This window comes from Dendrobates tinctorius, unplaced genomic scaffold, assembly GCF_039654945.1.
Source record: "Dendrobates tinctorius isolate UK_male_01 unplaced genomic scaffold, ASM3965494v1 ptg000024l, whole genome shotgun sequence".
Lineage (NCBI taxonomy): Eukaryota > Metazoa > Chordata > Amphibia > Anura > Dendrobatidae > Dendrobates > Dendrobates tinctorius.
Window position 1 is genome coordinate 5185444 of NW_027361692.1, and position 15365 is coordinate 5200808.

General features: G+C 41.4%; 1 protein-coding gene across 5 annotated transcripts in view; it reads left to right on the top strand.

The window, feature by feature from the left end:
* The window catches only part of FILIP1 (filamin A interacting protein 1), a 227538-nt gene extending 214785 nt beyond the window's left edge, over positions 1–12753 (top strand). For 4 of the 5 annotated variants that reach the window (XM_073569314.1, XM_073569313.1, XM_073569317.1 and 1 more), the window contains 2 exons: positions 5980–6201; positions 11562–12753. In XM_073569314.1, coding sequence (XP_073425415.1) covers positions 5980–6186 — 207 coding nt within the window. In that variant the 3' untranslated portion in view covers positions 6187–6201; positions 11562–12753. The remainder of the gene's footprint in view (positions 1–5979; positions 6202–11561) is intronic. The other variant, XM_073569315.1, reaches the window with a different exon arrangement.
* The last annotated feature ends 2612 nt before the right edge of the window (positions 12754–15365 follow it).

The window sequence follows — 15365 nt, forward strand, 5'->3', positions numbered from 1 at the left end:
ATCTGCACAGTGATGCTGAGCGCCCGGCATCGCTTGCCATCGCTGTAAAAGATAGAATCAAAATAAAAAATATAGTTATTCTCCCCTTCCAACGTCCCGTTCAGCCATCCTGCCTCTGTCCACGCTCCGGTCCCAGTGATCCTTTGCGAGAATGACCGCGAGATGTCACGGTCTCGCGGGAGCGCGAAGTCTCGCGGTCATTCGTGCAAAGGATCACTGGAACCGGAGCGTGGAGAGAGGCAGGATGGCTGAACGGGACGTCGGAAGGTGAGAATAACTATATTTTTTTTATTATTTTTTACACCTGATTGCTGGTCTCCCGCCTGTCACACACAGCGATGCGTGCTGGCCAGCGGGAGACCAGCGACCAAAGAAATGTCCAGAGGTTTCTTCCAGCGATCAGCGATACCGGCAGGGGGGCCGCTCGCTGATTGCTGTCACACATAGCGATCTCGCTGGTGAGATCGCTGTTACGTCACAAAAGTTGTGACTCAGCAGCGATCTCGCTACCGAGATCGCTTAGTGAGACGGGGCCTTTAGTCCCCGTATGGGACTTGAACCTGCGATTGATTGTCTAGTACACACATAGCATTATCTCAACCATATTCATTAGGTAGATATCAGGCTGTACAGTTTTCCACAATTGTTAGTTCAACAGCACCCAAAATATCAGTATTGGATTTAGGTTAGGGGACGATGAAGGCCAGGTCATACAACAACACAGTTAATTAATCATCTTTTTTGCTAGGTAAAAAAGGACAAATCAATTATCTAGAGTCAACCAATTCATCAAAATGTAAAAAATGTATTATGTTTATTGTTACCTGAATAGGCTCAAAGTGTGTAATGATATTAGCACTTACATGAGGAATTATTCTTGAATAGTGTGAACACAAAAACATGAATAAAAACGACATTCAGAGGCACAAAATTCACACATACTCAAAACTCACGCTTTGGTCTGGAGGGTTTCTTCACTATTAGTGATCACTGTCATTTTACCAATGATTCCTGTTCTTTAAAGGGGTTGTCCAGTCCATTCTGTGTCACTGCAGACTTATGAATCCCCCCAGCGCATGTACTGTGCGCTGCGCGGACTCTCTGGTTTCTGAGCTGGGAACAGTGGTGATGTAGGCAATATGCATACTCCTGGCCAGTACACAACTAGTGGGCACGGCCTCGCTCCATAAAAGTGTCCGTGAGGATGCATATTGCAAATAGTGACTGCAGACTTGTTATTTTGGAACAGACAACCCCTTTAAGGTTTATAATGCCAAGAGCTCTATCTCATACACATTCAGACCACTTATCAGATCCTTACAATGATTCCCATCTTCAGTACCTGACTACTGTCTACCCATGGTTTGCGCTCACAGCCCTCATCCACACTGGTTCCCAACTAGATTATTTGTTCCATTAGCTCTCTGTAGTCTTGCAGAGTTAGCCACCAGAGATGATGATACACTTCAGTCATTACTAGTCAAGGAGCAGCCCAAACTAAACTTTTGCAGGCCTACTCCTTCACAGCACAACTCTATCAGTTCAGGACCATCTGCTAACGCAGCATCTATTCCATCACACCAGGCCTCACTAAGCTAAACTTCCAATCCAAGCTGCGTTCCGCTCCAACATGTGACCCCTTCCCACAGCTCCTCATAGGCCTTTCCATCACGTCAGACCACTGATCCAACATTACAATATCACTCGACAGTAATAAGCTGATCAGTCAGTAGGTGATTCCCATGCTGAATTTTATTTAAGAAGGGTTGTCTGTGTGAGACAATTCCCTCAAATAGTTAATTATTATTGTCATATGAACATATGCTGTACAACAAACAGTAGAGGTGCAGGAACAATAGAATGGAAATTGATTTTATAACCAACCCCCGCCTAAAACGCAATGAACTATGTCCTTCATGTCCTTTTTTTATACAAAGTGTGCTTTTTATGTGTGGGCGTAATGAGAAGTGTATCGCTGCACCCAATCTACCGTCATCTTGTACACATATGCCAGTACGCTCCCAAAAGGATCTGAAATCCAGTAAACCAATGTGACTATTAATATAATGTAAAAGCAAACGGTAAAGCTGGAGACAAAAAGCACAAATAGGGTCTTATCTGATAGCCAAGTGGTAAAAGATATTATAGGTATGCTCACCTGATAGGGTTGTGACAGTCACAACACCTATAGAAGCATGTAAAGGCTGCAGCAGGACACCAGGGAGATAGGTTGCCATTAATGAGAAATATGGTGACTCAAAGTCTGCGCTGACCAAGGTTCCAAAAATACAAATCTTACATGAACGTGAGACATGAATGCCGTTTGTCAACGCGTTTCAAGGTTTCCAAACCTCTTCATCATGATTATAGATGGGCAGACACCTAGATGTTTGGGTCCGGCGGGTTTGGCCAAATAGGTACAAAAAGTTCTGGTTCGAGTACCAGAACAGTACCGTGATCCGAACCCCATTCACTTGAATGGTGGGCCCACATCCATGTGCATGACAGCATGGCAAACATCGCTTCTAATCGGCGGTAAAAACATCACCGCCGGTCAGACAGCCGCAGTTCCCACGCTGTCAAAAGACAGCGTGAGAGTGCAGCTGTGAACTGAGGTATAAAGTTTACCTCCAGTCACTGGTGTCGGGTGATGGGACTACTGCTTCCATCAGCCGATGCCTGCTGCCGCAAATAACAGCGAGAGCAGTTGCGACTAATGGGAATATTCATCAGCCGGCACCTGCACTGTAAATAAATACTTAATAAAAAAACTAGCATGGGTTCCCCTGTATTTTTGATAAACCCTAAGCTGTCAGCGTCAGCAAGAATAGAGGGTTCCCCACTCCGACTTTTTTTAATTATTTAAATAATTTAAAAAAAATGGTTTGGGGTTGGCTGACAACCAGCCTTGCTAAAGCAGACAGCTGAAGGTTGGTATTCTCAGGCTCGTAAGGGGCTATGGATATTGGCACCTCCAGCCTAAATATAGCAGCCCACAGCTGCCTGGAAAAGGCGCATCTAATAGATGGCACAATTCTGGCACTTTGCTGGCTCTTCCAACTTGCCCTGCAGCGGTGGCAAGTGGGGTTCATATTTGTGGGGTTTATGTCACCTTTGTGTTGTCTGGTGACATCAAGCTCACAGGTTAGTAATGGATAGGCATCTATAAGACGCCTATCCATTACTAATCCTATAATTATATCGTAAATAAACAGCCAAAATAAAGTCCTTTATTTGAAATAAAACAAAACACACTTTTCCATTTTAATTTAAAAATAGCAAACACAGTTATACTCACCTAACACCCATTGCACCTATGCCTGTATTAATACAAAAATAAAAAACAATAATATCCCTCACCTATCCATCATTCTGTCACACGCCGTAATCTATATCTGGGGGATAAATAGTTTTCAACCTGGATGGAGCCAAGATGTGACCATCCAGGCTGTGTTTGGTATTTTTCGGTAAAAATGAAAAAGTGTGTTTTGTTTTCCTTCAAATAAAGGACTTTATTCTTGCTGCATTTACAATACAATTATAGTAGTAGTAATGGATAGGTGTCTTATAGATGCCTCTTCATTACTAATCCACGGGAATGATGTCAACGGACAATGCAAAGGTGAGATATCAACCCCACAAATATGAACCCCACTTGCCACGACTACAGGGCAAGTGGGAAGAGCTGGGCAAAGCACCAGAATTGGCCCATCTAATAGATGCTCCTTTTCTGGGCTGCTGTGGGCTGCTATTTTTAGGCTGAGGGGGGGAATATCCATGGCCCCTTAACTCTCAGAATACCAGCCCTCAGCTATCTACTTTAGCTCGGCTGGTTGTCAAAAATTGGGGGAACTCACACCATTTTTTTTAATTATTCATTTAAATAATTAAAAAAATCAGAGTGGGGACTCCTCTATTCTTGATAACCAGCCTAGCTGAAGCTAACGGCTGCAGCCCCCAGCTGTGAGTTTTGCCTGGCTGGTTATCAAACATACAGGGGTACCCATGCCGTTTTTTAATTTAAATTTATTTACAGCACGGGCGCTGGCTGATGAATATTCCCATCAGCCGCCACCTGCATTCATGCGGTCCATTCCATAGCAACGCATGTCGCAGTCTCTGTAGCGCTGCACATCACGGTATATAAGTTCACAGCCTATGGCAATCAGTTCTGATGAAGGTCCGATGTTTAAGGCTGTGTTCACACACAGCGTTTTTTTTCCACGTTTTTCCTGCGAATTTACCAAAAAATCAGCTCAAAAAACGCTTAAAAGAAGCTTCCCATTCATTTTAATGCATTTTGCACTTTTTGTGCATATTGATGCGTTTTTTGCCGCGAAAAAAAAGCTTTGCGGTAAAAAACGCAGCATGCTCATTAATTTTGGGGTAAATTCTGCATTTCTGGCTATTTTCTATGTGTCTGGGGACACGCGGAAAAAATTGCGGCAAAAAATCACGGCAAAAATGCGCAAAAAACGCGCGTTTTCTGGGAAGGAGTTAACAATAGGATTACCAATCAATTTTGTTTCATTCACTGCAACCTTTGAGTGTCACGTTTCTCATTTGCCTTAATTACGGGTAGGAACCCCACTTGGTCACCTCATCTCTCTATCAGGAGTGCTGTACATCTCTCTAACATATAATCTATGACGTTGAGCTAGAGTTTGAAATTGTAAGCTGCAAAAAGTATAGATCCTGTTTGCATCTGTTTGTGTTTGGATTGTAAATGGCCTATGAATGAAACTTGCTAAATAAATAAAAAAATGAAAAGTGGAATGTCCCAGCTGGCCTCTGGAGATCGCATATCACATTTTATTAAGTAAATTAGTAATTTGCTATTGACTTATTGAATAAATTAAGTTTTTAAACTAGGGTCTAAGAAGTAAGGTTTCTCCTTGCGGAGAGTGACATGCCAGCTGTGGCTGCATGTCACTCTCCGCAAGGAGAAACCTTACTTCTTAGACCCTAGTCCAGAGCCTCTCACCTTGCCAAATCAGATCTCATACTTTGCACTGACGAGAGCCAACAGCTCGAAACACCGTGTCTGCAAATTGAGATTCTGATTTGGCTTGTATCCTAAGTCATACTACAAGACTCGTTAAAGGGTTGATTGTGACTTGTAGGATCGCTACTACCAATAGGTGGCGCTGTAGAGTAAAAGTCCTCTTTCTTTCTGAAGAGGCAATTTGCATATTAAGTTTTTAAACATACTTTAAAGAATTGTTGGTGTACTTTCTTTTAATTTTCTATATCACTTTCATTGATAGTTGCTGTTCTCTCTCTGGCCACCGAGCCTTGGACTTGTCCGATCACTTTTCAGTAGTCGTCTCACTGTTATCTTATTGTGATTATTTAATAACAATGGATCCCACAGTTTGCAATGAATAATAGTTACAGCTCACCTCTAAGGATGAGCAGACCCGTAGAAGTTCAGTTTCTGGTACCCAACCTGAACTTTATTCCAAAGATGGGTTTGGCTACCAGAACTCGAACCAGAACCCCACTGAAAGCAATGGTGATCCAAACTTTTCTAGAAAAAAATCTCATTATCTCGGACATCACCTGGAACTCTGAACATTAAGACGGACTTCCGGGAGAAGTCCGTATTTGGAGTTTACCACCGAACACTAACTGTCCTCTACAAATCCTGAACTTTTAAGTTCGGGTTCGCTCATCTCTACTCATGTCCCCTCGTCCCCGTCCCCTGCAATGACCCTTGAAAGGTTACAGAGCATGCTAGCTGAACACTCCCATACAGTCTCTTGTTTCTAATGGTCCTTAGGGGTGCTGAAAAGCAAACCTCTAATTTAAGCAGATTAAGCAATGCCAATCTGGCTGTACGCCTAAAGATCTTCAAAAATTAGAATAGAACAATGTAAAATCAGAAAATATAAAAAAAGATTAAAATTGTTTGTTGTAATTGTTATATTTTCATTGTATAATATACCTCTCGATTAATATATTTCTCTAATTTTTTAGACACCACAGGATGGGTCAACCCAACGCCACATCCCTACCCGCATTCCCATGTCAAAAGGTATGAAAGCAGTAAAGCCAATAATGGCAGTGCCAGGAGCAGGAAATCTGTCAAAATTTGAGCCACGTGGCGAGAGTCAGTCTATGAAAATAGAATTGAAGAAATCGCCAGCCGGCAGCTCTGCCCCTCTCGGAGGGGGGAAGGGCTGAGGCTAAGCCTCGGGGGTACGTGCAGGTGTTTCTGCTACCATTAAAAGCAGTTCCCTGTTTATCGAAGTTGATGGTTTCATACTAATTCTATTACTTCTTTTTCATCGCTGCTGTTCGAATGACTGGCAGACCGATGAGCTGTAGACTTTCTCAAGAGATGGCTACACGTAACAGAAATTGAGAAAGATAACCATGTGTCTCAAAAATTAATTCTGAATATGGATGTACTGTAAAACATTGTCTACAACAATCCCATAGCGGCAGCTGATTGGTTGATATAAACTTTAATTAGCACGCTGCTTTTCTGTAGGCCCAGACCGGAAAAGGTAGAGCACCATTCTAGTATATGCAATTGACAAGTATTATTAGATCGTATGTATTTGATTTATGGAAAGCAGCAACTTTCCAAAAAAAAAAATCAAATTTATTGGAAAATATTTATTCTTGCATTCCAATGTTTTACAGTGTAAAATATTACTGTACATAATGTTACTGATGCAAGAAGTGAGATGCATGCCAGTGATGATGGCGTGAAGATGTATATGACTTTGCCCATGGGGAATGATTACATTGACTGCTGTATACAGTTTTCCACGCGATAAGCATGGATGTATTATCTGTATAGCCTCACAGTTTGCTGCCCGAAATCATGTGAAAATACTGCCATCTCCTGATGTACGGAGGAGTATCTCCAGCACTTCTATGGAAACATCTGCAGTTCTGTAATACATTGTCTGATGTGACTTGTACATCTACTACTAAGTCATTAAAACATGTTTGCATGTTAAATGTACTCGTTGTATTCTGTCTTTTCTGATTTGTAATAGACTTGTGAATTATGTTTTTATGTACATCAAGTAATGCAAACTGTATTTTTTGCTGGATTTGGCAAGCAATCATGAGAACTGGGTCAGTTATTGTGTGACAGCTATACTGAGAAAATGGGACATTTATAAGATTTAAATAAGGTGACACATAGTGAAATGAAGCCCTGGAGCAGGAGTCCGCAGCCTTTCTTACCCTGAGAGCCACATTCGGCTCTGAGATAGGTTTGCAAGCCACATCCAAGACCCACTAAGTAGTGACATCCAGCTCCCCTCCCCCATACCAGCTTTGACGGTAGTGATACTAGAGCTTCCGTTAGGGCAGGGTCACACGAGCGTAGATTCTCCCCTCTAGTGATTATGGTAATGGCACTCCAATCAAAAGTCTCATCTGTGTTTGATCAGTGTCAGCTTAGGGTAAGATGAGAGAATCGTAGCACAGGTGAGGACAAGATGGAGAACCAAATTTCTCCATCTTCTGCATTGTGTGAGCCTGCGGCAATCAGAGCGTACTCAGATGTCATCCAACTACAATCCCATGTTTTCCACGCACCCATAGACTTTAATGGGTGAGAGGTTTCCGATTTCGGATTGAAATAGCAGAATGCTGTTATTTTTTTTCACAGACATATTTGTCCAGTGAAAAAAAATTGGTAATCAGCACTGACCCATTAAATAACATTGGTCCAAATGCTATCCTAAAAAAAAAAATCGGGTAGTACTTGTCCGATAAATATGGTGGTGTGAATGAACCCTTAGCTGTATAATGACTGCCCATGCTTTTCCATAGAAGTCACACCGAGGCGCGTTTTCTCATCCGTCTACAAGCACCACTCTAATTGGCAGTATTAGCCTGTCTCCAAGGTACCATACCTAATTTTCTCTCCACTCCCGAGATCCATATATGCTCATCCGTATTCTGTGTGGGGTTACTCACAAAAGTCACCACCTGGAGACCTGCTCTTCATAGCTGGTTACTAGATCCAATGCTAATGCACCAAGCTCTCAGACAGCCGTGAGCCACACATCACGGGCCCACGAGCCACAGGTTGGGGACCCCGGCCCTAGAGACCGGTATAGAAATGGAGTGCATGCTCTAATCCAAGAGTCCTGTCCGTATTGTGACTCCTCACTCATGTAGGAACAAGTGTTGTACCATGACATAATTGTGTTCTATGGAGCACCCTTTTATTATAGTGTAATATGTTACCTGGGTAGCAATAAAGACGACATTTAAAGGCTTTTAAAAATCATTTAGTTGTAAGTGTTCCATTAAGATAAACTGATCCCAGGGTGTCCTGCTGCTAGGACCCGGTGTCTGTGGCACTACAGGAAGCCAAGCTCTGGTCTTCAGGAGTGTGATGTTAGGCGCACTTTTCCATATGGCCCCATTTGATTTACTACTGGAATGATAAATTGTTGGACAGAAGTGAACTTTCACTTACTTTCTTGTCATTATGCTTTTACTGTATGATACACATAAATGGGCCACATCTTGTTTGTTTGCTGTTCATATAAAAGGGTCCTAGCGTAAAACCATTCTTGACTTGCCTTGCTCATGCTCTTTCACTCAGCCTTAATTACATAAAAGTTCTAGCATCTCCAATATCCTCTGACTTCCATGAGTAAATGTGGTGTATTGCATGTGTATTCTATTACAGAATCTTCATTCTAGTCATTTTGATTGTGGCTGTTGGGGCTCAGGTGCCCAATGTAACGCAACTCAATTAAAAGACCCTTGCCCATCACGAGTGCCCTGACCACGAATATATAGTCAACCTCTTGTATTTTGCCCCTCTTAGTTATTAAAGGCATTATACCTTGACCAAGGCAAAGTGGCTTATTGGTACCCTGAACCACCATCCATGTCCATGTCTCATTGGATTGAAATCTTATACATGTCTTAAATGCTACTTTACGCTCCTCAGTACACTTACAATACAGCACCATGGAAAATACTAATATATGAACTCATTTTTCGGAATGACTCTAACTCTGTAACTAATGTTTTTCCATATACAGTGGGGAAAAAAGTATTTAGTCAGCCACCAATTGTGCAAGTTCTCCCACTTAAAAAGATGAGAGGCCTCTAATTGACATCATAGGTAGACCACAACTATGAGAGTCAAAATAAGAAAAACAAATCCAGAAAATCACCTTGTCTGATTTGGCAAGAATTATTTTTTCAAATTATGGTGGAAAATAAGCATTCCGTCACCTAAAAACATGCAAGATTTCTAGATCTCACAGACCTGTAACTTCTACTTTAAGAGGCTCCTCTGACCTCCACTCATTACCTGTAGTATTGGCACCAGATTGAACTTGTTATCAGTATAAAAGACATCTGTCCACAACCTCAAACAGTCACACTCCAAACTCCACTATGGCGAAGACCAAAGAGCTGTTGAAGGACACCAGAAACAAAATTGTAGCCCTGCACCAGGCTGGGAAGACTGAATCTGCAATAGGCAAGCAGCTTGGTGTGATGAAATCAACTGTGGGAGCAATAATAAGAAAATGGAAGACATACAAAACCACTGATAATCTCCCTCGATCTGGGACTCCACACAAGATCTCATCCGGTGGGGTCAAAATGATCACAAGAATGGTGAGCAAAAATCCCAGAACCACACAGGGGGACCTAGTGAATGACCTGCATAGAGCTGGGAGCACCATAACAAAGGCTACCATCAGTAACACACTATGCCGCCAGGGACTCACATCCTGCAGTGCCAGACATGTCACCCTGCTTAAGCCAGGTGGGTGACTAAATACTTTTTTTCCCCCACTGTACTAAACAACTATTATGTAAATTGTTCCTATTGTCATTTCTATTGTAATGGCTATTTTTCTACAGGAGACTAACATTCCTGATTATGAGCGTTTTCTATGTAACATCGAGATATTTTGTGACACTGCCTGTCACCCTGAATTTCTATCCTTTCCTACAACTTAATGCAAAATAGCTTAAATTATTATATACACCAGTGTTTAACCATTTTTGGTAAGCAGGAATTCTAGGTAGTTGGCCATACTTGGTATATTTTTGTATCTAATAGATGCTGAAAGCTGTTGACTACATCTATTGACCAGAAATAATCCATATCTTTGACAAGATGTAGCCTTCCCTTTTTATCAAAATAAGGGAACTATTAGTGCCCATATGTATTTCTGGCCTCGTCCAACACAAAAGAACATGTGAACAATGTCTCTCTAGCCAAGGTCAGCCTGGCCCACCAGAACATGTTAAGGTCCTCTAGTATACCTGGGCTATGACATTAATAAGCTCCAAAAGTCGGTCAGTTTGTAACTGACCGGAAATGACTTGCCGCTATGCTTGAATAAGTCGATTCACAAAAACTATTTGACTTGATTGATGCAATTATAAGTGTTCCTATACATGTTCTTTATGAATTGATGGTCATCTACTAGAATAATTTCCATTTTTGTGGGTTCAAGGAATCCCATTTTGACACTAACCTTCCAGTTTTCAAGACTAGAAGCATGTACAATTTGTGAAATACTTGTTTATCATGATGGCAAACTTCTAATTCTAATTTCCCAGACATATGATAATATATTTAATACAAATATTACTAAGTTGGCCACATCCGTCTTTTTGCTGGATTGAAAAAGAACTAGTCCCTCTAGAACAGGGTTCCCCAACTCCAGTCCCCAAGGCCCACCAACAGATCATGTTTTCAGGATTTCCTTAGTATTGCTCAGGTGATAATTGCTTCTCCTGTGCAATACAAAGGAAATCCTGAAAACATGATCTGTTGGTGGGCCTTGGGGACTGGAGTTGGGGAACCCTGGTCTAGAAGATACTGTATGTTGGTAGTACACGTCAAACTTGACTATATTTGGAAAGCTTCATTTATTGTACCTAGCAATTTCTGATTTGGACAAGGTCATTCAACATTGAAGTGGGCAGAATTAAATAATTACATTTTTTTAATTACGGTAAATAACTGATTGTAATGATTATCGATTGTTTGCAAAGTTATTAATCTTTGCAATATACTCTCTTACTATATTTTGTTTCTTTCTCTCCTAAACACAATGTTAAAAGTGTTGTGTTATCTAACTACCAAGTTCATGCTCCTTTAGAAGCTGCTTTGAACTGCTTCTCTAGCAAGAATCTATACTCACTATTAACACTCTCCCTGTGTGACCCTTTTTGTTCCTCTACACCATTGTTACATAGGGAGAGTGTAAATAGTGTTGGAGTATTCTTGCTACAGCAACAGTTCAAAGCAACTTGAAAAGGAGCATGAACAAGGATATTAAAAACACACATTCAGCATGGTGTTTGTGACGGAACAAAGCAAAATGAGGTAAATAAATTATATTATAAAAAGTCTTAACTTTGCAAAGTTTTGTATATGTATATAGAAAGTTTAGTTACTCCGTAAGAAAATATGAAGCACAAGCATGCATCAGACATCACCTTTACACCTTAAGAAAATGCTTGGAACTTGATGAAGGTGGAGTCGCTATTAACTGTGATTTCCTAAGCGCTGAAAAACCTATTTCTTTTTCTCTTTATAGAAAGCATTGTTATCCATCAGTTTCGAATGAACACTAGATGATGTGTGCAAGGGAACATGAATTTATGCACTCCTACTGAGCAGAAATATTTGCGGAGATTTTCTGGATCGTACACTGAGACTACATCTCTCCTTTTTATGCTACTGACACGTCCAAGAAAAGATCTTTATTTTTTTGTAAAATTGCCAATGTTTGGAATGTATCAAATTTACAGAATTATATTTTGTGAAAATTCAATTAACTTTTTATGACACTAGCTCTGCAAGGTTTTTAACTTATTTTCTAATGTTTTTACGCTTTTCCTCATTGTATATAATATTTTTGTATGAAATTTGACCAGGTATCTGGATACAGTCCTCCTAGAGGAACGGTATAGTGAGAAATGATTATTATTCCAACACGAGTACCATATTGGCTCAGCCAATAGTCTTGATGGGGTGAATGTGATATCTCAAAACAAATGATACCATCTGTGAATAAAAGTAAAATGTTTGGTGTCTGCACGAGTGTGAGGTCATTGTACTCAATGTATTTCAGGAAATTGTGGCTTTATTTGACAACATTGTGTTGATTAATTGTGGCAATCAGAGATGGTCCCATTATCCCAAGATAACGGAACAGAATATATATTTTATTGGATTTATTATAATTTGTCAATTATATAACTGTAGTAAAATAAAACATGGAGTGCACATCCCAGACTTATACATTGATCTATTGCGGCGAAGCATACATTCACTCCTTTCACTTTGTGCTACGTGGTGGCCATTGTAGCTGTGATGCTCTGATCTGAAGTCATGGGGGCTGTACCTTTCAGCAGGTGTGCTTTGGGGCGCCAGGTGGCTCCATTTGGTGGTGCGCTTATCCTTCAGCTGTGGTCGGCACATGGTGCCGCACCGTTCAGGTCAGGGACCCACTGAGAGGTTCGCCGTGATGTAGCAGTGGGATACATGCAGTCTGATCAAAATGTTAAACTAAGAACCTCGTGTTCATTTTCGTAAATATCTTAACTGCAATAGATCGATGAATATGTTTTCAATATGCGGTCCATGTCGTCTTTTTCTGCAGCTATGCATAGTTTGTCAATGAGCATTGATATACAGTATACAGAGGTGCTTGGAAGTCAAGAATGTAAAATCCAGGATTAATATCCTTATAGCACAAGATATAATAAAGTGTCTTTTGTACCATCTATTTGGGTGTATTTATGAAAAAAATATTGTTTTCACTGACAGATCTCTGAATGATCAGATCTTCCATCTCGATACATTATAGGGATTCTGTCAGCACAGAATGACTTCAAGCCAAGTAGAGGCGCTCGGTGCATCATGGCGGGGCCATTCATTTGTATACACTTTCCCACCTGCTTGTTGTTCCTCTATTTCCACCCTCTCTTCTTTGATTGACAGCTCTGGCTTCATAGACCCAGAGAAAAGCAGAGATAGATGGAAAACAAGCAGGTGGGAAGGTGTATGTAAATAATTGTACTGCCGTGAAGCGCCGAGCGCCTCCACTTGGCTTGAAGTCATTCGAGTCCCTTTGACAGGTTGTCGGGGATTTGAAGAATTTAAGTTAATAGGAAAAATGTGATCCAATTTGAAAAAAATAAAGATTTCTCACCAAATATATCCAGTGACCCTCCAGTGGTCCTTTTCTTTGTTGACTTTTCTCTTGTGATGAGGTGCTGTCCATCCACAAGATCGCTGTAGCCTCAGCAATAATGCCAGTGGCCTGACACCGATTAGGCTAATGGTCACATTGATGCATTGAATGTCTCTACTGAAGGAAAATCAACAAAAAAATGAGAGGGATCCAGAAGTGGCGGTTGAGGCCCCTCTGATCGTGAGAACGTGGCTTTGAAATGTCCCTATAGCAGTGTTCTCCAACTCCAGTCCTCAAGAGCCACCAACGGTTCATGTTTTCAGGATTTCCTTAGTATGGCCCAGGTGATAATTGCAGTACCTGCACAGGCAATAATTCCATCACTTGGGCAATACTAATGAAATCCTGAAAATATGTTTTGGAATCTTGAGGACTGGAGTTGGGGAACACTGCTCTGTAGAATAGAGCAGTGGCCAAGCATGTGCACAATGGCGTCACTTATTGTCTATGGCTCTGCCCTAAAGGATTTGTCTGTGCCAACTAATCTCATCTGGTTTCTCTCAATAGAAGCTGATTGGGAGAAGAGCAGGTGCCTAGTTAGCACATGATGGGAAGTGTGAAATCCGCATACACTACCATAGAGTAAAGAGAGGAAAAGGGAGCGCTCTCTGTGATATTGGTGGCTGAAGCTGAGAGTGTGGCCCAGCAGTGAGAGTCAGGATAGTCAAGGAGTCCAAGGTTAGAAGCCAGGAGGGTACATAGAAGAGAAGGAAGAGACAAAAGCATAGTGCTGTAATCTTCTGAGGTCAGAACACCAGCCGGATAGTGGAGCAGAGCAGAAGGGTGGTCAGAACAAGATCCAAGGTCAGGCAATGAAAGATCAAAATATAGAACTCAAGGCACAGAGGAAACAAACCACACTTAGCTTAATGTATGTCTGACAGAGGTCTGGGAGAAACAGCTCAGTTAAGTAGCATGACAATCACTCGCCAGCACCTCCCAGTCTCAGATTGGATAGTTGAGTTGTCAATCAACACACTGACAGCTCAGCACATCCCTGTACCAGATTGAAAGGTTGAGCTGTCAATAGCTGTATCCCAGACACACTGAGGGGTGGAACCGTGACATAGAGTAGACTGAAAGATTAGTCCCTGAGTTGTGAGCGGCACAAGTCCCAGAGGGGTTGGTTATGAATCTGAAGTTGGGCTGCTGCTCCGGCTGCTGAACTCACACCTGATGGGTTGAGAATATAATGAATGAGAAGGAGGAGGTAAAGAGTGGAGATTTCCGGGCGCTGTGACTGGAGAGGATTCCAAACTGTGAGGATAACATCACATTTATTCTTGCTTGCATCTGCACAATTTTATTCTTAGACTGGACAATCCCCTTAAATAGTTAAGCATTGTACTCAGCTATATCAGGCAGCCCCTTAGACCAGGGTTCCCCAACTCCAGTCCTCAAGGCCCACCAGCAGATCATGATTTCAGGATTTCCCTTGTATTGTACAGGTGATGCAATTATCACCTGAGCAATACTAAGGAAATCCTGAAAACATGATCTGTTGGTGGGCCTTGAGGACTGGAGTTGGGGAACCCTGCCTTAGACAATGAATGGATTGTCGGCATTTATGCACATTCTTTCTAATGGGCCATTTCAGAGTCCCATTGTCAAAACTGTGGGGGTACTTGCAAATGATCGTCAGCAATCAGCAAAGTATCACCCCTCTATTGTGGATAAGTGATCACATGCCATGTTGTGAATAACGGCGGCTTTCACATCCAGTAGTTTAGTAATTAAGGCCTCAGAGAGATCGAACACTTTCTTCTTAGGTCATGAACAAAACCGTGATGTTTTTGGGAGCTTCAGTTTGAAGGGGTTTTCTGGTCAAATAAAGAAAATGTCATTATTAATAAATTCCTAAACACAATCAATTAACATTTCACATTAGTTTTGTCTATAGAGGTAATCATTTCTTTTATAAGAAAATGGCCGCCGACCAGTTACATTGACAGAAACTGATTCCAGTGATGTGTCACATACTTGGCTGCTTAGTGTAGGTTTGATAAAATCACAATTTTATCAGCAGAAGATTGTCACTGGAATACTAGTAAACCTGCTAGTAACCCACCATTAACTGGCAACTTTCTGCCTACGCACAGTGTATTCTGAACGCTGTCAGTCTGGTGTGGGAAGTGGTGATAC